General features: G+C 52.5%; 1 protein-coding gene across 1 annotated transcript; it reads left to right on the top strand.

Annotated features, from left to right (window-relative positions):
• The first annotated feature begins 3,813 nt into the window (after positions 1-3,813).
• On the top strand, positions 3,814-23,257 carry LOC119095082 (inactive rhomboid protein 1). Its single transcript, XM_037217974.1, has 14 exons — positions 3,814-3,948; positions 5,924-6,000; positions 7,135-7,287; positions 7,810-7,996; positions 10,202-10,276; positions 11,255-11,416; positions 13,974-14,000; positions 16,348-16,436; positions 16,948-17,039; positions 17,304-17,452; positions 17,803-17,903; positions 18,424-18,577; positions 19,831-19,980; positions 21,532-23,257. Exons 1-14 carry the CDS (start codon positions 3,814-3,816, stop codon positions 21,811-21,813), a joined length of 1,833 nt encoding a protein of 610 aa, XP_037073869.1. The 3' UTR covers positions 21,814-23,257.
• Positions 23,258-23,541: the final 284 nt, after the last annotated feature.

Here is a 23,541-nt window from a genome sequence, read left to right as displayed (position 1 = left end):
TGGTATTCTCGGGCCACCAACCAAACCGCCCGCTACAGACACTCGCATTGGGCAACGGCATTGGTACGACCTCAACAGCTCCGAAGTCTGGCCTCTCTGTGCGAGAGGTCAACAGCTGCGGAGCGCGCGAGCTGTTCGTCGAGCTGGCCAGTCGGTGACCTCGGCTGCTGACCGCGGCGTCAGAAGTCGAGAAGCTTTGGAGGGTGTGTCCCACCTCCAGCCTCGTCTGCGAGTTGGAGCCCGCTCATTGGCTCCCTGGTGGTGTGCCAGCGCGGCAGAAGATAGGAAAATGCCTCGAGGCTGGCAGCGCAAGGATGAAAAAGCAGAGTGCTACATTTTGGGGGCGACATTCAACTGAGGAATGACGTAATTGGGTTAGGTGTGTTCGATTTAGACCGTAAAGTCAGTTTTCTCAGCTTGTCTCTCAGATGCTCGAGCTTTCCACTTGAAATGATAACATTCTCTAAATTTTCCACTGGGCTGGTCATTCATGAGCCGCAGAAAGCATCTTGTCGCCAACAAGATTACGCTGTCTTCTTTCACCTGAGACCAAATTATTTATTCATTAGATTCTACATGAGACTGTTTTAGCCACACGCCGCATGAGACCTTACGAGAGAATGCATGGTTCAAACCCGCCGCGTTCAGCAAAAACTTGACGGCCATGGCTTGGGCACGGTAAGATGTCTCCAACGTCCGTCAGAAGTACCACAGCCTGGCCTCCCGGCGGGCGGCGAATCCGCTCGGCCGTTCAAACTGATTGGCTCGACGCACCAGCAGACTTAGAGTCGCTACCATGTACTGGAAGTGGAACAGTGCTGAGCGGCAGTGATAACCGTTTTACACCAGCATGTCTGGGAATCCAGAGGTACGGGTTTGATTCCCACGGTGTACCCACCTCCCCTGCTGAGGTGAGAGGCAGGCGGCGCCATAAAGCCTCAACAGCTGAGTCCGTCGCAAAGCCCCGATGACGACGAGCTTCCTGACACATGACGCCTTGCGGATCTACAATTGATTGCCTAGCTCATCCTGTGATATCCTGATTACACATTCTACTGCCCCTTCTTTCTACTTACCGTGACGTATAGTCACGCATAATCATCGCGGAGTACGTTCGTGATAGTTGGCAGATGTTCTGTTCTCCCTTTAAAAGCACAACTCAGCGGCCAGCAACGGGTACAGTGCGCCAGTGAGGGCAGGCAGCAGGAGAGCTGCTCCCCACTTTCAGAAAGCTCGGTGCAGATCGTATGGCATCGCGTGAGAAGAAAGAAATAAACAGCAGCGTTCATCTCACGAACACAGCGGGGTTTCTACCGTTGGTGCGCCGTCGTCTGTGGGGTTTATCCGTAAAGTATGCAGTTTGTCGACGGACAATATAAATGTCTAGTTCGAATCGCGCAGACTGTGCGACAGACATAGGTTACCAGGGTTTAAATCGTATAGAGACACAACCCGGCCACCGCGTGTGTTGATTGCATGATTTCTTGGAACGGTTGTGTCAGATAAGCGATGGTGAAGATGCATGCTAGACTGTGGTGCTGTAAGGTCGATTGTTTTTAAGCTGTCAGTGAAGTGGTTGGGTTGTAAAATCCTTATAGTAATTATCAACGGGGCGACACTATGCCAAAGTGGTAGTCAACGCTCGGAGCACCGCATTAACTATCTTCGCCGAGGAGCGCTCCAAGCTTTTCGTCACGAACAACAGCCAAGTTCGCCGTCAGAATTTTAATGCACAACCTGTCGTGACTGACTTATGTTAAGACTTCGACCGGTACCGCCCTAAATACCCGCATGCGACTTATGTACGCACCGCGTAAAGTCGCCATGCCTTGTTCTACTGCACTCGGAACGTTGTCGTTCATCTGCGTTTGCACTACCATGTTGGACATGCTCGCATAATGGCAGCTTTGTATTAAAGTCGCTCACAGCACACCTGCAAATGATGACACTTTAAGAGGCGTAGGTTCGCCAAGTGAGTTGGGGACTGAGCAGCGCAAAATGTGCAAAACGTATCCCAAAATACGGCAACGAGCGGGTTTTCCACGGCTTTGGCCAAACTCCTGTTTAAAGCGAGCGTTCCGCATTTGCATGAGCGTTTTTTACTGAAATAACCATATTGAAGACCTTTCGGTGCTGTTAACATTCCTGCCCCTCTTATGACCTATCCCGTCGAGGTTCTGAGCTGCACGCCACGAAAATGGAGAGAGGGTTTATCGGAGAGAGTATTTCAAGGTCGGTGTGGCATTCATGACGTCATAACGGCGTTTATATCTGATGTTCGTGACCACGATCTCCACATCTAACGGCTGTTAATTGGCTCTCAATCAATGTTGTGCGAGGTACGATGACGTAATCAAACCATGACATATTGAGGATCACATTTGCTAAGCAGATAATGGTACTGTCTAACTTAAAAAGCATGTACTGTCTAACTTAAAAAGGATACCAATGGCTGTAAGTGAGCTTGCTTCATCATATCTGATGCTTGCGTCATATATTTTCGAAGGTGAAACATTACCGAAACAGGGGGGGGGGGGGGGGAGGGGCTAAAGCCCAAGCCGTGGGGACGGACTGAAGCTGCCCAACTGAATAGGAAACTATACCCCCGACGCTTTGCTGAAGCCGCTTAAGCGGAGGCCTCACCCCGGCGCTCACCAGTCTCGGACACTGAGGGCGCAGCGCTCGCCACACAGCAGACCACGCCACCAAACCTGGCCCCATGGTCCGGCGACAGTAGCCGGTGGACCCGGCAGCGGCGCCCGCCTCCGGGCGTTGCTGTGTCGATCGCCTGCAGCCCACCTGTCCGTTACGACTGCAGCCGTCCGATGACTCACGCTTCCGCGAACGCCCGGCGACGGCGGCGGCGCCGGCGGCGATGGCGGCGGTGGTGGAGGCGCGGTTCCAGGAGCCGGTCGCGACCTACCCCGAAAACGGCGGCGTCGTGTTGAGGTTGCGGGTTTCGGCGTCAGGTCGGGCGGCCGTCGACGGGCCGCCGTCGTCGCCGACGCATCGATCGCCACAACAAAGGCACAGCCGGGCCACGCAACACGTGCGACGGCCGACCTCGTGGTGGAGTGTTCTCGGCAGGGGCACGCGGCGCGGCAGTGCGGGAGTGCGCTCCGCGGCAGTGCGGGCGTGCACCTCGCGAGGCGCCAGTGGTGCGAGGTGAACGGGTGAGGCGAAGCGCTGGAGGCTGTAGAAGAGGTGGCAGAAGAGGTGAACGCGAGGAGGAAACAAACGGGGAAGGAAAGTGAGCTCATGCGTGGTACACGTGAGGAGCTACGTCTGTTTGGTGAAGCGCCATAACTTGCTTCCGAGTCCCTGGCAGAATACGGCGGGCCTTTACCAGCTGCCGGTCTGATGCAAGAGAGCAGTGAGCTCAGATAAAGAGCGGCGAGCTGCCGGTCAGGCTATCGACGGCGCTGCCACTTGACGCCGGAGGAGTGCAGACTGGCACGTGACGGCTCGCTCCTTGGACGACCTGAGATGTAAAGAAGGGTCTCTGGAAACCTAAGCCGATGGAAGAGCTTCGAAACCCTGGCGCGTGAAACTGACTGAAGCTTTACGGACTGTTACGAGAAAACTTCCTGACGCCGCTGTTTGGACGTTTTTGACCCTACAGTGGTCTCACGAGCTCTTGTTAGCTTTATATATCTTTTTGATGAGTCCCCGATTGTGACGGACTGCACATTTTCTTGAAATACTTTTGATACGGCAGCATCTAATGCAAGCGCCAAGAGGAAGACCACGTCTGTAAACCCCACCAAGGCCACTACCGGCGTGGAGTGAGAGTGGAAACACCCCTCCGCCGTCATGACGCGGCTCACCCCCAGCCGGTCCACTGCTCTGCTGAGGCAGAAGCTGCTGGCGCGGCTCGGTGGCGGCAAGGTGGAGCACGTCGTCCACCTCGAGCCGCCGCTGCCCCAGCGGCTGCATTGTGTGGGCAAGGTCAGCGGGCCGCCCCCGGGATCTCCGGCCAGCGCCGAACCAGACGTCTCCCTCATTATCTGCCGGACCCAGTGACTGACGTGGCTGGGAGCGACGAGGCGGTAGGCGGGGGCCTATTTTTGTCCTGCGCGCTGCCGTTTATATAGCGGCAAGGGATATCCGTAGGCTTTTCAGGCTGGGGTGCCCGGCAACATCATATAAATTGTTCCGAGAACCCGGTCATCTGTGACGGAGCTGGGACTCGCTGAGAGGCTCCGTGTAACAATCATTTATACCGGCCCACGCGCGGCGAGATGCATTATTCTCTGGCCACGAGCGCATGCTGATCGGAACGTCACGTCCCCTGGGCAGAGAAGGGTAGCGGGTCCGCTGGTTGTCATTTGAGCTGGCAACAGGTTACGCTGCCGCCGCGGGCCGCGGACCGTGGCGGTGCTGGGGGTTATTAAAACTTAAGCATTGCTTTGTCCCTTCCAGTGGGGATTCTTGCGTTTGATGTGATAATGGCAAGCCTCGATTTTTTTACTCAAATTTTACAGGCTGTGATGGGTTCTTTTTATTAAACGTCAAAGATGGCTCTGTTTTAATCACCCGGCCGCAGTTAGGATTATTTTACAGGGTGGGGTTCTACAGGGTTTTCGATGACTTTGCATCGTGTCGGATTTTAATTTTCTGTTGGAAGTCGTCTTCTGAAAAAAGGAGGCCTAAAGAGGAGGCCTTGGCTCTTATCGGTTGCACTCCAATTTTAAATGTTAGTTTTGCAAAACGCTACTTCCGTATTTGTGTCATGTTTTGCCATTGGCTAGCCGATATTTATCGTTGATGTTTCACGGTTTATTTGAGCTTCGTTGCAGGCAAGCTAGCAAAAGCACTAGATCCTATATTCCGCTTGTGCGGAACTCAGATGAGCATTACGATCAAGCGGTATGAGCACATTCATTACACAATTTGGCAGCGTGCCAAACATAGGCTCCAGCACGATACAAATCGTGCTGACCTGATGCTCCCGCACATCCCCGAGAAGAAACGGGAAGGCGCCGACTATGCTCCCATGGCGCAGTATTGTTAAACGGACTTATAGGCTCAGCGTCGACACCTCTGCGCTGGTCTTTCGATACAATGAGCTGATGGGGCTCGGCGTCGACACCTCTGCGCTGGTCTTTCGACACAATGGGCTTATGGGCTCGGCGTCGACACCCCTGCGTTGGTCTTTCGACACAATGCGGACAGAGCAATGCTGTCGAGTTGGGGAATGGAACGCGTACTTTTGCAATGTGCGACTAATTCTGTCTATGTTCATGTGTGCTCGCGTATAAGTGCTATGACTGTACTTTTAGCATTTTATTGTACATTGTTGTTTTCTTATGACTTATAAATTAGGACGTGCTTAAGTAAAAAGCTACCACGTCGATTTTACGACAAATACATCATCATCATCATCTTTTGCATTCCAAATGTAGTTTGTCAGCGACATGGTCTGCATTCACAATTTTAGATCTACTTAGTTTATGCTTCAATTTCTGTTATGTCACGTTGTTTTCACCGTGTGCACGAGCTGTCGGCCAATATAGTGTCTAAAACATTTCGTATAGCAATATTGGTTGAATACCATCGAATTCTCTCCTTAGATCAAGTTGGAATGGTTATGGCAGCAAGCCATTTTCCAACATCTTAAACGACTGGCGTTGGTTACATGATCACCTCGGTACAAAACCGTGAAGAGCGTCGTATCTGTTCAGGACCTTGCCCCTTTCCTCAATGGTTCACTGGTCCCTTCCTCATATAAGGCTGAGACCAACCGAAAGAGCGCTAAAAGGTATTGAACAAAACAAAAACTAGCTTTGTGTGATCACGGCTGTTTGAAGATGCTGAAATCTTTTGGACACTGTCTCATCCTTCGGCGATATCCTCGTCTTTTATACCTTGATGCACTCTTTCCGACTACCGAACGCGTGGTAAATATGTTCTCTCCTTGCAGGTTTTCTTCGACAAGGCTCCTCACCAACCGGATGGTGTTGATGGCCTTCGAGACCCCCTGAGGGAAAATAGATTTAGGTGAGAGACGTGACGGGGGTCAAATGACCTCTGAGCGCCTCAGTATGCCGTCTGATCATCTCAGAGGCGTGCGTCCGGCTGCCTTGGACCAGGTCGGCTACAAAAGTGGACGATCGTTTCAATGGCCGTCGGTATGAGAATCCAAAATTAAGGGGGGCGGGGGGGTATGTCGTACGTAGCTCACGAGCAACTTGTGGTGAACTGAGCTGCCAATACAGCGAATGTAACACTGGCATCCTGATCTTGATTGGCTCGCGCATTCTTCTCCTCGCTAGACGACCGCTCTCCTCCTCGCTAGCCGACCGCTCTCCTCGTTAGCCGACCGCTCTCCTCCTCGCTAGTCGACCGCTCTCCTCCTCGCTAGCCGACCGCTCTCCGCTCGTCGATGTGGGCTCGACTGAAAACAATGTGGCGATACGTTTAAATTCAGGGTATCTTCGTGTGCACGCCCAGTTTCTATCGCTGTGTCCGCCTACCTTTTCCGAAACAGTCCTCACAGTGGTTTCACAAAAACCAATGTCTGAGGAGCGCCGTAGTCTAGTTGTAGAGTAACTGTCCTTGCCGAAAAGCTATGGATTCAGGATGCATATCGACAAGATATGGCGGATATCCATGCTATTTACATCAGGTGCAGTACAATATATTCAGCTCAACCTATAATCCTTGCTGATCATTGACTGAGTGAGGATTGATTAGATAGTAATTGCGTTGGTGACTGGTTCACCGGTGACTGCTTGCTTGTAACTTCCGATCCTTAAGCTCGATGGTTGATCAGTTAATGATTTGATCGATTGATGATTGATTGATTTCAAGGTCGATTGATTGATGACACTGATAAATGATATCTGTTGTTTGTTCAGGTTCTAAGTTGCTAACGCTGTCTAAGTGTCTTTGCTGCCAACGTTACTCGGCTTCATCTCTCGCAGTGTGCGTTGTGGCACCCAGCTCCCTGATTGCTCATTTATTTCTAGGTACTCACAGCTGGTAGGTCACCAGCAAACACTTCCCCTGGCGGGAATCGAGCCCCTATCCTTTCCGCCCGAGCCCAGCGCGTTTGACCACTGGGCTAGCGCCGCCGGTGACCGTTTGACCAGGGCTAGCGCCGCCGGTGACCGTCCGGCCCGTTTGCGGCAGCGCGCAGTGGCGGCGCCCGCCGCCGGAGCAGGACGTGCCGGACAGCGGGCCGGGCGTGGGGCGTCGGCGCATCTGGGCTCGGCTGCTGGACCGCGTCTTCGACAACAGCAACCGGCGCCAGTACGGCCGCGGCCTGGCAGCCCGCGTGTTCGGGTGCGTGGTGCAGTGGGTGGAGCGTGGCTCCGTGACCGGGAGTGACCGGGATCGCATCTCAGCCGCGATCTGGCATTTCGAGATTATGCGTTTATGTGTTTTGGAAATTGAAAGATGTGAAGAGCAGAAACACCAAACGTTGTGCGTGTCTAGTGCTTTGGGTCTGTGCGTGTGCGTATGCGATGCACGCTCAGAGGAGTATTTTCCTATTCAGTTGGAGCCCGTGCTCATCTCCTACCTGGTTTTGTGAAACTGCACCCCTGGACACTGAGGCGCCGTGGGATTCTTCAAGTTTTCTGTTGAAACGTAACTTTACCTTAGAATCCACGCATATGCCATGAAGTTCACGTGGTCCCCGCACGTGTCAAAAACACTCAATCTGCGCACATAAAGCGTGTTGTGTCAAAGCTAGTTCCAGGGTTTCATCCGCAAATATTGCAGGTGGCGCCGCCCAGTGGCAATCCGCCTTCCCCCTGCATACCCTTGTCACCACCAGGGTGCCTGACCGTGTTGCGCCGGCAGGGGTCGCACGTGGCGGCGCTCTCTGGCGTCGCGCGCGGATGTGGCGTCGCAGCTGGATGACCTGGAGGACCACCGTCCCTACTTCACCTACTGGGTCACCAGTGTGCAGGTCCTCATCATGGTCATATCACTGGCGTGCTATGGCTTCGGGCCAGTTGGCTACGAGCTACAGCAGCAGAGCGGCAGGGTGAGAACCGGAGCCGTGGAGGGCGGGAGAGAAGGGACCGGAGGACGGGGCGGAAGGGTCGGGGGTCGGAAGGTTCAAACGTGTGTGGTCGGAGGGTGGAATAGTTCAGGGTGGAGGGTTGAAAGAGATTGCATTATTGAGGATTGGGAGCCCTTAATGATTGAGTTTATGATGGTGATAGTGATTTGGAGGCTGGAGGCTAGCAGAATGGGAGGTCCGAGGTTGGAGGGTGGAAGGATAGATGAGACCACAGCATTGGGGGGCTGGAAGGTAGGAAGGTCGAAGGACTGCACGGAACTGCAGGAAGGTCTGCAAGGACTGCAGGAAGGTCGAAGGACTGCACGAGACGGGATAACGGAAGATTAAAGACCTGATATTGAAGGATTAGCAATCAGTGGTCGGACATGGCTACCGGGCAATTAACCGGACAATTAAAGGGTCAGGAGGTCTGGAGGACTGGGGGGGGGGGGGGGGGCAGAGGATCGACCGGATGCACTGTCGCAGGCCATACCGCTGCAGGAAGGTGCGAAGCACTGGAGCTGGGAGTGAGAAGTGTGGGAGCTGGGAGTGAGGATGCATCCTTGGCCGAAGGCAAACCGCCTCCTAAGGGGAGAGAGAGGGGGGGGGGGGGTAACATGAGCTGTGAGATAACGTATATGACAGAAATGACCCGCTGCCAACATCCAAATATCAAACAATTTATTCGCACTCAGTGCCCACTGATGTTCACCTAACTGACCGTGAACGCCGCCTGCTTGATTGTTAGTTTAACGTATTACAGGCTATTTATTTTGGTAACCAAATGCCTGGTGCATAAGTAAACCAATGGGCCGATCAATTCTATTAAGCACCAAACGGATCACACAAATCTAGTATAATAAATCCATTACACAAACCAGCCATGCACGAAGTGCGCCGGCCCCGTTCCCACCGACGGTGTCTGGCGGTGCTTGGCAACGGCTAGCTTGGCCCCAGCCGTTGCCAAGCTGGCAAGAGATGGCTACGTCGTGATATTATCGGCTCGCTGGGAATCCCGCATTGTTACTTGATGCTGCTCCAGCGGCGGGAGGATTGCTGAGACTTGGTCCGTGAGCGAGCCTCATAGAAAACACCGGACGACGTCACTAGCTGGGCTCAGCCCGGGCCGTGTTCAGCTAAAGCTCAAGAGAATGTATGGAGTCTTCCCAGCCCGTATGCGATGTAAATGTAATAGCTCCGGCATTTGCAAGGCTCCTGCCGCGTAATGAAGACATACATCGAGGACGGTTTGCGCCCTGCACTTTTCCAATGTTCTGCGAAACACTGGCGGTGAGCCATCCCGCAGCTCATGCTGACTGACTGCGTATGTCGGCTATGAACTATCGCCTCTCTTTTAGGTCAATTGAAGGTACAGAAGGCCCACTTCCGAGGGAGAGAGAGAGAGAGAGAGGGGGAGAGTTTGAGGGAGAGAGAGAGAGAGAGAGAGAGAGAGAGAGAGAGAGAGAGAGAGAGAGAGAGAGAAGAGAGAGAGAGAGAGAGAGAGAGAGAGAGAGAGAGAGAGAGAGAGAGAGAGAGAGAGAGAGAGAGAGAGAGAGAGAGGAGCAGAGACAGAGACAGAGACAGAGACAGAGACAGAGACAGAGACAGAGACAGAGACAGAGACAGAGACAGAGACAGAGACAGAGACAGAGTCAGAGACAGAGACAGAGACAGAGACAGAGACAGAGACAGAGACAGAGACAGAGACAGAGACAGAGACAGAGACAGAGACAGAGACAGAGACAGAGACAGAGACAGAGACAGAGACAGAGACAGAGACAGAGACAGAGACAGAGACAGAGACAGAGACAGAGACAGAGACAGAGACAGAGACAAGAGACATAGACAGAGACAGAGACAGAGACAGAGACAGAGACAGAGACAGAGACAGAGACAGAGACAGAGACAGAGACAGAGACAGAGACAGAGACAGAGACAGAACAGAGACAGAGACAGAGACAAGGACAGAGACAGGAGACAGAGACAGAGACAGAGACAGAGACAGAGACAGAGACAGAGACAGACGACAAGAGACAGAGACAGAGACAGAGACAGAGACAGAGGAAGCGTACTCGCATAGGAAGAACATCCATCCCAGTATATGTGTTTTGTGCGAGATGGGAAGGCGTACACGACGAATCTCGCATGATTGCAATGGCTTTCGCAACGTGCTGTCCTTCGCTTCAGGTGCTGGACATAAGTCTTTCATTACAGCAAGTGGATTACTGGGAGCCGCCGAACCTCTGGCTCGGGCCCCGAGCGGTGAGTGGTCTCGCGGCCGCCGGGCTGGACACGCGCTGAACGCACCGGCATTGTAACGCAGTCTTGATAGTGCCGGACATTGTCGGTCGGTTGTGGACGATTATTTGGTTATGGGGATCGCTCTAAATTTGACTTTATGGAGTCTCAAGTCTTTGCCCTCGTTGGTCAGTGAGATGGGCCCTACAATTAAAGCGTGGTTTGGAAACGCTGCGTGCTGCTGGATTTCCGCTACAATGATCTTCGTGGGTCCCTGTGGATGTACAGGGAGATGTTCCAAGAGATGTATTGGTAATGTGTTGTCTTCTAATGGCAGCTTGTGGACCTGTTCTGTCTTTCCCAAGTGCGAGCACTTTCGTGTCCCATGCTGTCTTGCTCAGACCTCCCGCTCCTGGCTTGACCGACCCGCCCCCGCCCGCTCCCGCCCCATGCACGCGGGTCTGGGCGGGGGACGAGCTGGACATGACTGACTTCCCTCTTCCTGCCTCTCTCCTCCATCTCCCCTGATTCCCCGACTAGCCTTGACCGCTCGCGCTACCCAGGGCTCTGCCGCCATCCTGTCTCCTCTTCCCACCGACCTCGGTCGACACCACCCCTGCAGCCCGACCTGATTTCCATGGGCGGCCAATATGCGCCGTGCCTGACCTGACCTGATTCCGTTTGGGAACACTGGTGGTGTTCAGTGTTCAATATGTCCAATGCCCAATACACCATGATCACAGCCCGGCCAGCTGATCACGTTGGCTGATGCTTGCTCTGAGCAAGCCTTTCGACCGGAAAGATGCAACCAACTGAAGTCCTAGTGAGCAAAGAGTGCTTGTGTTGTGTATCAGTGACGTCACCAACCATGTGACTCCTTCCCTGGTTCCATCGCTGTACTGCTGTTTTTTGCTAGCAGGAGAAGAGGGGAAGGAACCGCGCAGGCGGAGTGTGTATGTATGTATGTCTGGACGACACAGCACAGCACAACGGTGTCGGCAGGCGGACCTGATCCACCTGGGTGCCAAATTCGCGCCGTGCATGCGGCGCGACGAGCGGATCGAGCGCGAGATCTCGGAGCAGCGGCGGCGTGAGCGCGACACGGCCTGCTGCATCCGCAACGACAACAGCGGCTGCGTGCAGGCGGCGCGCGCCGGCTGCAGCGTGAGTGGCCAGAGGCGCCGCCAGCCACGCCGCCGGGGGGGGGGACCGGCAGGGGCGGAGTCAGGCGTGCTTGTGAGAGGGAGTCGGACGTGCTCGACGCGGGGGGAGGGGACTGAAGTCAGGGGTCGAAGGAGAGAAGCGTGTGGCTGGGTGTGCCATGTAGGTAGAGTGTCGGGGGGGGGGGGGGGAGGGAGGAGGCCCAGTCCAAACGGGGTACATGCGCAAGGCTGACCATTTGTCTGTAAACTCTCGATTATGTGCGTCTCGCGCTTGATTTCGCTGTTTTTCACGTATTACCGTTGTCTCCTAGCTTCATCATCAAGTTCTGTTTAGTTGGAACATTTGGTTTCCCTTGTTTTGCGCTTATAAACTGTGGGGTGCATACCGGGAGCGGGTCAGCTTTTCTAACGGATGTAGAAACGACTGTTGTCTCTGGTGGGACAGTGGTATGATTATTGTACGTTATGACAGCTTGCGATTTTGTCACTAATTCATGTATTAATCTGGTGTGGCAGGCCGTTAGTGAAACGGCGAGTTAGATGGCACTGACCGTCCTCTAGTCTCTCGCGTTTAGGAAAGTGGCTGACTACCATTTGAGTCGCTGGAGCTGATTTGAAGCAAAATTGGGAGAAATTCCTAGAGAAAACTGTCGGCAGAAAAGACGCATTCCCACGTATACGCCGTTTTCACGTGTTTGCAAGCCATCAAGCAATATATGTTCTTTTGTTTCACTTGATATAAGCAAGAAAGGCCTTGAGCGTCTTCGGCATTCTCAGTTTGGAGACCTTGTGCGGACAATAATCAACCTTCATCAACGTTATCGAGCACACACTGGTTATATTCTGAAAAATTTGATGTTTCAAGTTGTGGCCGTGGTAACGAGACACCATGAGCACAGCTTAAAGTGTCGAGGTTTGACGACATGACCTGTGTGTGCTTGATAACGTGGTTTAACCACAACCTCCCGAAATTTTGGAGGTTGATTAATCTCAGGTCAAGGACCCAAAGCATAAAATTGCTTCGTTCCACACAATATTCGGGATTCCAAAAGGTGTTACTAGCTTAACACGCGCTCGGGTGCGCTCAATTTGACCCCCCAAAGTTTTCCGGAATGGCTTCAGAATGGCGCGAAATAGGCACGCCAAGTTTTGTGTAGATGTGGACAACTGAATATCGGATCATTTGACATTAAATATTCAGTTATATCTTGTAAGGTTGCTGACCTACCGCGGGTCAAAGTCAGCCAATGGATTCAGAGAGGTCAAATTCTAGGGATTTGTTCAAACTGCGCTAACAACGGAGTGTTAAACGAAGCCAGAAATCTCTGAGATACTTTCCTAGGCAACGCAAGACTTGAATGAACAATTTTTTGCTGCTGATTTTTGGTGCCATTTTATATTTATTGATTATAGGAACCGCATTAGACATCTTTCAGAGATTTGTAAGATGTCAGAATAGGTCACTGACCTAAAGTGACCCACGTCAACATTTTGTTTCTAGGAACATACTGCCTATCGTATTCTCTGTCGCTTATTCAAATACAAAATCCAAAGCAGTCTTGTACGATTTTGATCGCCATGACCTTCGAAAGGTCAAGCAAGGTCACCGACCTTAACTTAGTATGTGACCTTTTGCTTAGCACAGAGGTATCGAGTTTCTGGGATGCCTTAGAGACCAACCTGGAGTTCGACCTTGTTTAACCTTATTTGACCCGAACGCAACGACCTAGGAACATCAAACTCTTATGTTAATGAATTCACGTACAGGCCAACACACCCCGTAAATTCGTTGCTTTTTAGCTCTCTTAGCTCCTGGGATTTCAGCGAGACCAAATTACCCCCCCTCCCCTCCCCCCACCAGGGCGAAGAGTATTCAGCCAGCCACCCGGGCGCGTGCTAAGAAGCATTTGTGTGTGTTTTTGCCTAAAATACGATTCCGAGGTAGTATGTTACCACTTGGTTAGAAAGAATGTACGTCAGCTGCAATTGCCGTGTGACTGGCTCTTCTGGAATATTTCAGACAGGCTCAGAATAAGTTTGTGTTGCCAGTTCTAGGAAAAGCTAAATGCCTGCATTCTAATTCAACAAACCACATATTGTGCATGTATTCACGCAATCACCCCTTTACACTTCATTTCACCCAGAGACCGGGAGGGACAGAAATGTACTCAGATCAGGTCGAGATTTGGTGACGTGTTTGTTCCCCGTGCGTTTTTCGATGACGAGGTACATACATAACGCATGCATACAACACGTTTTTAGCTGGCAGTATTTCGTTTGGTTGCACGATATGTTGTCTCCTTTTTCATTAAACCTGTGTTGCCTGTCTTTTTTGTCGACTAATTTGATATGTCTGTTAGGACTGTAGGGTATATGTACTGCGTCCGATATTGAAATGCCTACGAGCAGGAGCTTATCCTAACCTGACTCGGCGCACTTCTGCCTGTGCCTCGAGTGTCTGAAGACTGTTTCGGAGGTGATGATTCGCCGTGCGAACTGTGGACGACGTATTGCTGAGCGCCTGTAATTGACGTGCTTTTGTTAATGTCCACGCGCAGCAGCAAACAGCAGGATTTAAAGACCCGGTACGTGTTCTTTGCAACTGTAATTGCTTTGCGCTGTCCATTAATGCGATTTCAGCGAAATGCTTGTTCGTTTACGTCTTGTATGTGTGGCGCTTGATTTTTGTCCAACGATTCAATTATCTAGGTCCCCAGAGTTTTCTGTATGCAGGGTATAAGCATGTTAGTCAGTTTGTGTATTGCGCTTGTACTACATTGAGCAATGCGCAATGGTGAATTGACTTGCGGTTGTTTTTGCGAGCTGACGCAGTTATATTGACATCAGATATGTTTCGTTCTTTATTTTTCCTATAGTGTTTGTTTAGTAGCACATTCATTTTACACATGCAGTGTAATCTGAAGTATTAAGGATGAAATAATTGTTCGACTCTCGTCACCGTCTGCTGTGTTAGTATGCGAACATCGTTTCGGCGAGTTAACTCTCCCGCCGTCGTAACGTATTATGGAGTCCTGAGAAAGACCAAATGATGTTTGGCTTTGAGCTATGTATGGAGAGTTAATTGCTCGAAACGGTTTGTACATACTAATACACCTCGAGGTCGGTAGCCTGAACAATTCCTCCATCCGTGATACAAATGCCTCGTTTCAATCCTTCCATAATGCTGTAATCTGAGGTAGTTCCGCAATTTTTTGGTAACGTCCCAAAGGGGCAAAGCGATATGCAGCGTAATGACTTCAAATTAACTAACACTTACATGCTCAAAATAACGTTTGATAGCAGTGTATTTTCATTACATTTTGCAGTAAAGTTGCTGATTGGCCAGTGCGGAGAGAGATGCGTTTCATCCCATTGCTTACGAATGCGCTGGGTTTGAAACCAATGGAAAGACCGGCAAAGAGCAATGTAACTGACTGGGGGAACCCTCAATTTTCTGTATCACTCATGGATTTTGCTTGCCAGCTACATGTGGCCTGGTGCGGATGTTTGGGAGCTGATAAATTCAAATAGTCTGCGGCGGACGGGGCATTTTGTGGCGCACTCGACGGTTTACGTTCGCCAGATGGCTTTGAAGCCCGTATACCAAATGAACGTCAAGACAACGAACCATCACTTTTCTATGCGAGATACCAGCTTTGTTTCTTCTTGGTACAGCGGGGGCTTTCAACCGTCGCTGATGACAAAGCCGAAAAGGCAACCATTTGGTAGATATGTAATGCTTCGTCGTTGGGCTTGCGGTAGCGTGTCTTCGCCTGTGTCAAGATAACAGGGCTTATGGGTAGGGAACCGATGCACCAGGATGCGAAACAGCTTGCCCAGACGGACAACGGGCTGATTTCCAAATCTGTACAAGCATGTGTGTGAGATGGCAAGCAGAGGGAGGATTTCGGAACGGAGCTGCATGCGGAGAGTCCATTCGACGTGCTCAGTCTGAAACAAAGTGGGCAATCATCGTTTTTTTATAATCCGCAGTTTGCTTACCCGTGTGAGCTCGGTGTGATCTCAATCAGTTAATCACTGTTTGAGTAAGGGCTGGATGGCTGCGTTGTTGATTTCCCACTAGCATATAGGGTGTATCCCCCTCCGACCTTTTTCGCTTTCTCCCTCTCTCTCTCTCTCTCTCTCTCTCTATCTCTCTCTCTCTCTTCTCTCTCTCTCTCTCTCTCTCTCTCTCTCTCTCTCTCTCTCTCTCTCTCTCTCCTCTCTCTCTCTCTCTCCTCCTCTCTCTCTCTCTCCTCTCTCTCTCCCTCTCTCCTCTCTCTCTCCTCTCCTCTCTCCTCTCTCTCTCTCTCTCTCTCTCTCTCTCTCTCTCTCTCCTCTCTCTCTCTCTCTCTCTCTCTCTCTCTCTCTCTCTCTCCCTCTCTCTCTCGCTCTCTCCCTGGTTTACCATGATTGAGGCATCTCGTTCCCTTTCCTTTCTCCGCGTCAATTTGCTCCTTCCGAAGATTTTCCTTTTCCTCCATTCATATCGGCTTTGCTTTCTTTGCGTGGGTTTCATAAACGGCATGTATACTTCTTTCTTGATGCTGTATATATAGTGCTTGTGTTTGCAAGACACTGCGTGAAATAACCGCCCTGTATTGCCTTCAACATAATGGGATAGTTGTAGTATTCGTAGCCACTCTCCAACCAGATCACCATCACAACCACTAATGACGTGTTACAACTTTTCGTGTTCTGATAACCGGACGCGTTCAATGTAACGTCAAAAGTATAGGTGTCTGTAGAGCGAGTGGCTCTGCTGTACTCTACGGACAGACGTGCTAGGAACAGTAAACAATGGACACTCACAGAGCTGAACCTGCGCGCTGCGACCCCTGTACACCCCGCGATCGGCAGCGCTGCCGGCCCGGCCACCGGCCCTGCCCACACCGCGACCCCCTTCTGACCCGCCCTCGCCTGGCCTTGCAGACCACCATCAGCACGTGGCGCAAGTGGAGCGAGCGCGGCCGGGGCCCGGACGGACGTCTCTCGGGCCCCGTCTGTGGCCTGGACCCCCAGTAAGCACGACGCCGCAGAGTCCTCAGTCGGTGGGCCTGGGCGTATGCGGGGTTTTGGCGCAGTCAGGGATGTTATAGTGCTGTTCTGTCCTGATATGGAAGAGGCGCGCGAGAGAATGGCTGTGGCCGAAACAAATCCACGTTCTCTGGAGCCTATCATCAGGTAATAGCAGGAGCTCTGTGGAAGGCTCCGCACTTCCCACTGGCTGCTTTTATGATATGTAAGCTGATGTTTCACTCCACGCGTTCCCTTTCCTTAGCGGTGAATTGCTGTGCTAGTGATTTACATTTAAAACCAGCTGTGAATGCTTGAAGCCTACATATGGCAGCGCACAGTAAGTAAGTCAGTAGAAAGCAGCCCCTCTGGCACCTTGACGGCTGGTATCGATTTTCATGTCGTGTGGTGGCTGTAATTTTCCCGGCGCCGGCCGTGGCTGTCATTATGCGCGTTTGCCAGATGCCTCCAGACGTGCTCGTGGGGCGTTGACCTCTGTTTGCCACGTGCCCACAGCTTTTGCGCTGAGCCGGCCAGCCGAGCGCCGCACGAATGGCCCGACGACATTACTCAGTGGCCCATCTGCCGGAAAACCTCCGTCGCTCCCGGTCAGTGACCTCTATGAATGGTGTCGGTGACCTCTCTTGGTTGCGGTCAGTGACCTCTCGCACCCCCGTCAGGTGAAAGGCAAATCGATACCAGGTACCAGCAAAGCTTGTTTCCTTATGACCACATCCTGCGATTGAAACGACTACAATTCAGGAGTTGACAAAATGCGCGATAATCTTGGCCCAGTAACGCAATCAATCCCTTCGCCTTGGTTGCCATCTAGGGAGTAAGTCCATACGACTAGTGTGTATTTCTTTCGACAGAGGGCAGTCAGGCCGCGGAGCACATGCGATGCGAGGTAGTCGGCCACCCCTGCTGCGTCGGCATCCACGGCCAGTGTCAAATCACCACACGCGAGTACTGCAACTTCGTACGAGGCTACTTCCACGAGGAGGCCGCCCTGTGCGCGCAGGTCGGTCGAGGCGGAGACTGTGCTGTGACTACGGCCGGCTGGTGTGCTGTTGCGCACCCGCAGGGTTGAACGGTGTTGTCACAGTTTCGCATGCCTTAATGCAATCGCTTCGATCGACCACGACCGTGCGGTAAATACTGGTAGCGATCTTCTGAAAAATCGCCAGGCAATAACATTATATAATACCAGCTGCAATATTGCCTTTAAGCGCTGGCGATTGTGCAGCTACGTGCATAACGTAAGGATATCATAATTATGCCCCATGTGTGCAATACGTTGCCGCCATGCCGCCATGACCATGTCATTGTGATCTTAAGCAGGGGTCTGATGACGTCACATGTCGCTGCCAGGTGTCGTGCCTAGATGACGTGTGCGGCATGATCCCGTTCTACGATCGTGAGACGCCTGATCAGTTTTACCGACTCTGGACGGCGCTGTTCCTCCACGCCGGGTCAGTGACCTTGGGTCCAGGGTCATGGCCGGGCGAGGTCAGCTCTGTGACCTGTCTGACGCCGTCTACGGAGCTGGATTCTGAAGCAGCTCTCAGCTAGCAGCTGGTCAGGGACAGTGAACTGGCCGCAGCCCGCCAATAGGCGAGGCTCTTCAGTCCTCCAGGCGTACTGAAGGGCTTTCGAATTCAACGCATTTTGTCAAGTTCTCTGAAGTGAACCGTCGGGCTGTGCGTCATTTCCAATGATAACAACAGAGCAATAAGAACAAACTGACGTTTTTTTATCGTCGCTTCCGTGTCTTCGATTAGATGTCCCTGATCAGGAAACATGGCATTGCATGTCAATCAGCTTCCGCTGGTTCTTTACGCCATTTCTTTCAACTGATTCTAAAGCTGCATCTCCTCCCGTTTCCAATATTCGACTCGGGATTGCTCTAAGCCATACCCGGCCGGATTTGGCCCCGCCCCAGAGGATCCGGCCAGAGCCTCTGTCCCACTGACCAACCGCTACCCTCTGCAGCATCGTCCACCTGCTACTGACGGTGGTCATTCAGTTCCTCTTCCTGCGAGATCTGGAGAAGATGGCGGGTGCCTCACGTGTGGCCATCATCTACATCATCTCGGGCATGGCCGGCAACCTCGCCTCCTCCATCTTCGTGCCCTACCGGGCTGAGGTGAGCAAGCGAGTGTGGGAGGTGGGCATGTACTACGCTGAGGTCAGAAAGCGGGTGTGGAAGGTGAGATGCTCTACAATGAGGTCAGACGGCGGATGTGGAAGGTGAGGGGATGTGCTGCGTTGTGGTCAGAAGGCGGATGTGGAAGGTGAGGGGATGCACCACGCTGCGTTCAGAAGGCGGGTGTGGGGGCCGAGGGATGTTCTATTATGAGGTCAGAAGGAGGGTGCGGGAGGGGAGGGGATGTACTACAATGAGGTCAGACAGCGGATGTGAAGCTGAGTGGATGTACCACAATGAGGTTAAAAGGTGGGTGTGGGGGCTGAGGAGATGAAATATGTTGAGGTCAGAAGGCGGGTGCAGGAGGTGAGGGGATGTACTACAATGAGGTCAGACGGCGGATGTGGGAGCTGAGGGGATACACCACAATGAGGTCAGAAGCTGGGTGTGGGGGCTGAGGGTATGCACTACGCTATGGTCAGAAGGCGGGTGTGGGGCTGAGGGGATGCACTACGCTGTGGTCAGAAGACCGGCGTGGGGGCTGTGGGGTGTTCTACAATGAGGTCAAACGGCGGATGTGGGAGCTGAGGGGATATACCACAATGAGGTCAGAAGCCGGGTGTGGGGGCTGAGGGGATGCACTACGCTATGGTCAGAAGGCGAGTGTCGGAGCTGGGGATGTACATCCGGATAGAAAAGCGGGTCTAGTAATTGGAAGGGGATTTGGCGAGGCGAGGCGGGGCAACTACTTCGTTTGCCTTTTTAACGCGAGCACATGAGCATTCTGGGGAAGGCGTCGAGGAAAGATGCCCATAAGCTTTCCGAGAAGCACAAAGAGTTCGGTAAACCTGGCTTGTTCCTTTAATCATTCGATACTTGGCGAGTACATAAGCGCGGTACTTTGTGCTGTGAGGCTTACCAAGGAGCCGCCTGTTGATTTCACCTTCAATCGGACATCGGAAATCCCGATCAGCGGATAGGTCATAGCTCATTACGTAATCAAGCAGTGCAGCTGTTACATAACCTTCGCAATTGGAAAACGACAATTGCATTATGGTGACTGGAAGAGAAGGCAGCGTTGCATGACTCACAACGCCACGATTACATAATCATCATTTGTGCCATGCTTATTGACGAGGAATGCGGTGTTGCGACTAGCCAATGCACGGGCATTGCTTGATTTGGAGCTTCCGCCTGGACCCGAGTGTCACGTGATCATCAGGCCACCAAGCGCGCCCGGTCCGCCTCCGCAGGTGGGGCCTGCCGGATCCCAGTTCGGCCTGCTAGCCTGCCACTTCGTCGAGGTGATCAACGTGTGGCCGCTGCTGCTGAAGCCGTGGCGGGCCCTGCTGCGGCTGGTCGGACTCACACTGCTTCTCTTCGTCGTCGGCCTGCTGCCCTGGGTGAGCCCGCGGGCCGGTCGCCGGCCTCGCTGGGCTCGGGGTCCGCCCGGCGGCGCTGCTGGTGGAGTCGGCGTGAAGCGACTGGTGGGGATGTCTTGCTACCAGCGCCCTACGCAGTGTCAGTTGTTGGCTCTCGATTTTGCTGTCCTGGGTGTGATTTTCTCTTCCTTTGACGGCAGCATGGTTCAAATCTGGCGACGTTGTATGGAGTCCTTTCTTAGTGAGGTCCTCTTTCTAACGGCTGTCTTTCCAACTGAAGCGCTTCTTTAGGGCAGAGTCAGTTTAAGGCCCCACTGACAACGGAGCGGGTGATGTGGGGCATGCGAGATGTCGATGCTCACAACTCACTTGGCGTCAGTGGGGAATGAATGAATTTCTGGGGAATAGCACATGAGAACACACACACACACACACACACACACCCACACACACACACACACACACACACACACACACACACACACACACACACACACACACACACACACACACACACACACACACCACACACACACACACACACACACACACACACACACACACATATCTATATATATATATGCATAAGAGCAAAAGAGCAAGGGTAATATTTCGTATACTCAGTTCGCCCACTACCCACGGGGATGCGTCCACACCCAGCTTCTACCCATTCTTAATCAGCTCTCCCAGCCGTCACCCACTGGCTTGTATTTTCCAGGATAAAGCGCGAAATCATGAAAAGTTGCAGGAACATTTAAAACAAAGCTTATTATCATACGCAAACGTCGTATCTACACCTGTGCTCATACCCCAAATTACCCAAAATTTGTTCTCAACCAAACCCAATTCACCCGGGACCTAAGGGCTTGCCCAGCCTATAAGCTGATGTGAGAGGCGTAGCTGATGCGAGCGGCGACGCTGAGTTACGGCCACCTCCTAAGGAAACGAGTTCTTTCCTCTGCCAGCTCGCAGTGTCAGCTCTGTCCAACTGCGGACAAAAAAGAGTTCAACGCTTGTCATGATCATCGCCCCTATATGCCTCCACATTTGCATGCCGACCCTTCTCGGCCACATTCTTGACATTCTGCGTCTGCGTTGTCGCTCGGAACGCAGTGGTTAAGCTGCACTCACCTCGCCAGCGCAGCGTCGTTATCGGGTTCTGCGTATCACCCCCGTCATGTCTACTATCATGCTTATTTTTTCGAGGCCACGCATGTAACAAGCGCTATTGGTCCAGCGTAGGTCGTCATATTCGCTGTATGAAACATTCTGCCCACGCCATTGCCCGCTGGGGCTTGTTTGTTTCTGTTCAGCTTATTCTTGTCTCGTTCAGTTCAGTTTTGCTCCAGACTGAGTTACTTGAAAAGCCTACGTAGACGACGCCACGCATCGAGTGCGTAGTATATATCGTATTTTGGAGTAACGGTTTCTTGTCTTCTTTCTACGTTCAGGGAGCAGATAAATCTGGGATGGCCTCATTCCCAAAGACTTTACGGCGGGTAAGTGTCTTACCGTGATATGCCTGTTCCAGTTTGTTGTTGTCGATATTCTCACTCACATGCCATGCGACAGGTGGACAATTACGCGCACATCTTCGGCTTCATCGTCGGCTTCCTGCTGTCGTACGCGCTACTGCCGTACGTCAGCTTCGGCCCTTATGACCGGGCGCGCAAGAAGGTGCTGATCGCAGTTTGCGTCACCACCGTGACGTTGCTGGTGCTCTTCCTGCTCGTGCTCTTCTACGTGACGCCCTTCTACGAGTGTCCCGTTTGTGAGTATCTCAACTGCCTGCCGCTGACGCGAGACTTCTGCGCCGAGCAGAATATCAACTTCGACCGCCGCACCGACCTATGATTGGCGGGGCGGCGGCGCACCGACCAATCGCACGGCCGGGCGCGGCTGTTGCGCAATCCGCGGCGCTGGCGGATTGGCCGCCGCGGCGGGCGGCTCGCGAGCGATTGGCTGAAGATTGTGGGGGCTCAGCTCGATTGGTCGGTGGCGAGAGCGTGTTGGAACGGTCGTGGTCGGGGAATCTCTTTTGATCTGCTGCCAGTGTGGGCGTGTGAGGCTCGCGGCTGAGAAATCATGCCAGACTGGTCCACTGGGCGTCGAGACGGTGCCGACATCTTGCGGAGACTGGCGCCGAAGGCAGCGTTTTGAGGTGGCGTGGCCTGGTGCTCCACTGTATCAGTGACGTCACCGGAGTGGGCGCCGCCTATTGGCCTGGTGCTCCACTGTATCAGTGACGTCAGCGGAGTGGGCGCCGCGTATTTTTGGCAGGACGTTGACCATGCCTTGGTAACGCTGAGCGGTTCCCCATTGTCACGCATTGGGTCCTCACGCCGGCTTATCGCTTAGCCCCATACTTTGTATCGTGTATATGTGACTTTGTGCATATATGTAATATGTGACGCGATGGAGGGAGATGAAGGTCAGGAGAAGAAAAGGTGGACGGTGTGTGTATATCTTGAAGCATTCGTTTTTACGGTGACGGCGCTGGATGTTGGTGATCTTGTCATGTGTAAGGCAGGTGGACATTTTCTGTGATACATGCGGATCTCTGCAATCGTTGACGATAACGATAGCCTGACTTAATCATCACGCACCAGTTGACGCCGACTTCCTACGTCTGTCTTGAATCTGAACCTGCAACGGTCTTTACTCGTCCAGGCGCGCGTTTCTGTCATCCGTGCGTGTTTTTACTGGGCGGTGGACAACAGATCTGAGTTTTTGTCTTTCCGTTGGCAGTGCAATGCATTGTTTATATAGATACAATTTGTAGGACGTGCCGCATGGTGAAAACGTTCACGCCGGAAAGCTTGGTGTAAACCCAAGCTCCCGCGGTACACAGCCACCGGGGCAAGCTTTTGGAGACCACATATCGCTACAGCATGTGTTGTGACCCTCCAAGGGGCTCACTGTTTAGCGCCCCGAGAGTCCGCGGGTGGTGAGGGGTCTGACACCAAACTCCCATTTCCGTTCCGGACTATGACTCTGTTCCTGCGGATATCCCGGTGTTGACGACTGGCACGATATGATGCGTTGCGCTGCCGCGGACACGGCCCGGACACCAATGCAAAGGTTTTGAGACTGCTAGCTCTGGCGATGGACAGCATTTCCAACTGTTGACATGCGTCTTGATTGTCCTTGCATTGCGTGTGCCTTTTATTTTGCAGGCAGACATACACACGGTCAGTATTTTTATAAACAGCGGAAGTAGCAAAACGCCGGTAAGACGCCGAATTTTAGATGGTGACAACTGACGCTTTCGTAATGATCTTTTGCTGATACAAAATGAACAGTGACTTCGTGTTTGTCGCACTTTGAGCTTGAAAGGGAACAGGAGGCACCTGAGATACGCCGAGATCAGCAGGAGACTTGGCGAATGACGCCAAAGATACCAGAACCCGAAGACACCCGAACCCACACAGAAGGTGCACTGAAATGGTGTTTTAATTTAATTAAGCCACAGAGTGTCATGAAGATCAGAAGAGCATAGCAGATATTTGTGGAGTATGTGAAATAGTGTGCTGCATTTAACTAGATACATGGCTTGTGACATTTTTGCAAATGCCTGTGGAT

This window comes from Pollicipes pollicipes, unplaced genomic scaffold (genome assembly GCF_011947565.3).
Source record: "Pollicipes pollicipes isolate AB1234 unplaced genomic scaffold, Ppol_2.1 Scaffold_4219;HRSCAF=4965_pilon_pilon_pilon, whole genome shotgun sequence".
NCBI classification, from domain to species: Eukaryota; Metazoa; Arthropoda; class Thecostraca; order Pollicipedomorpha; family Pollicipedidae; genus Pollicipes; species Pollicipes pollicipes.
This window is presented reverse-complemented; position numbering and strand designations above follow the sequence as displayed.

Coding starts and splice junctions, on each gene's coding strand:
- LOC119095082 (XM_037217974.1), top strand. CDS start 3,814: ATGACGCGGCTCACCCCCAGCCGGTCCACTGCTCTGCTGAGGCAGAAG. Junction 7,288..7,809: donor CTGGCAGCCCGCGTGTTCGG/GTGCGTGGTGCA, acceptor TTGCGCCGGCAG/GGGTCGCACGTGGCGGCGCT. Junction 16,437..16,947: donor GTCTGTGGCCTGGACCCCCA/GTAAGCACGACG, acceptor ACGTGCCCACAG/CTTTTGCGCTGAGCCGGCCA.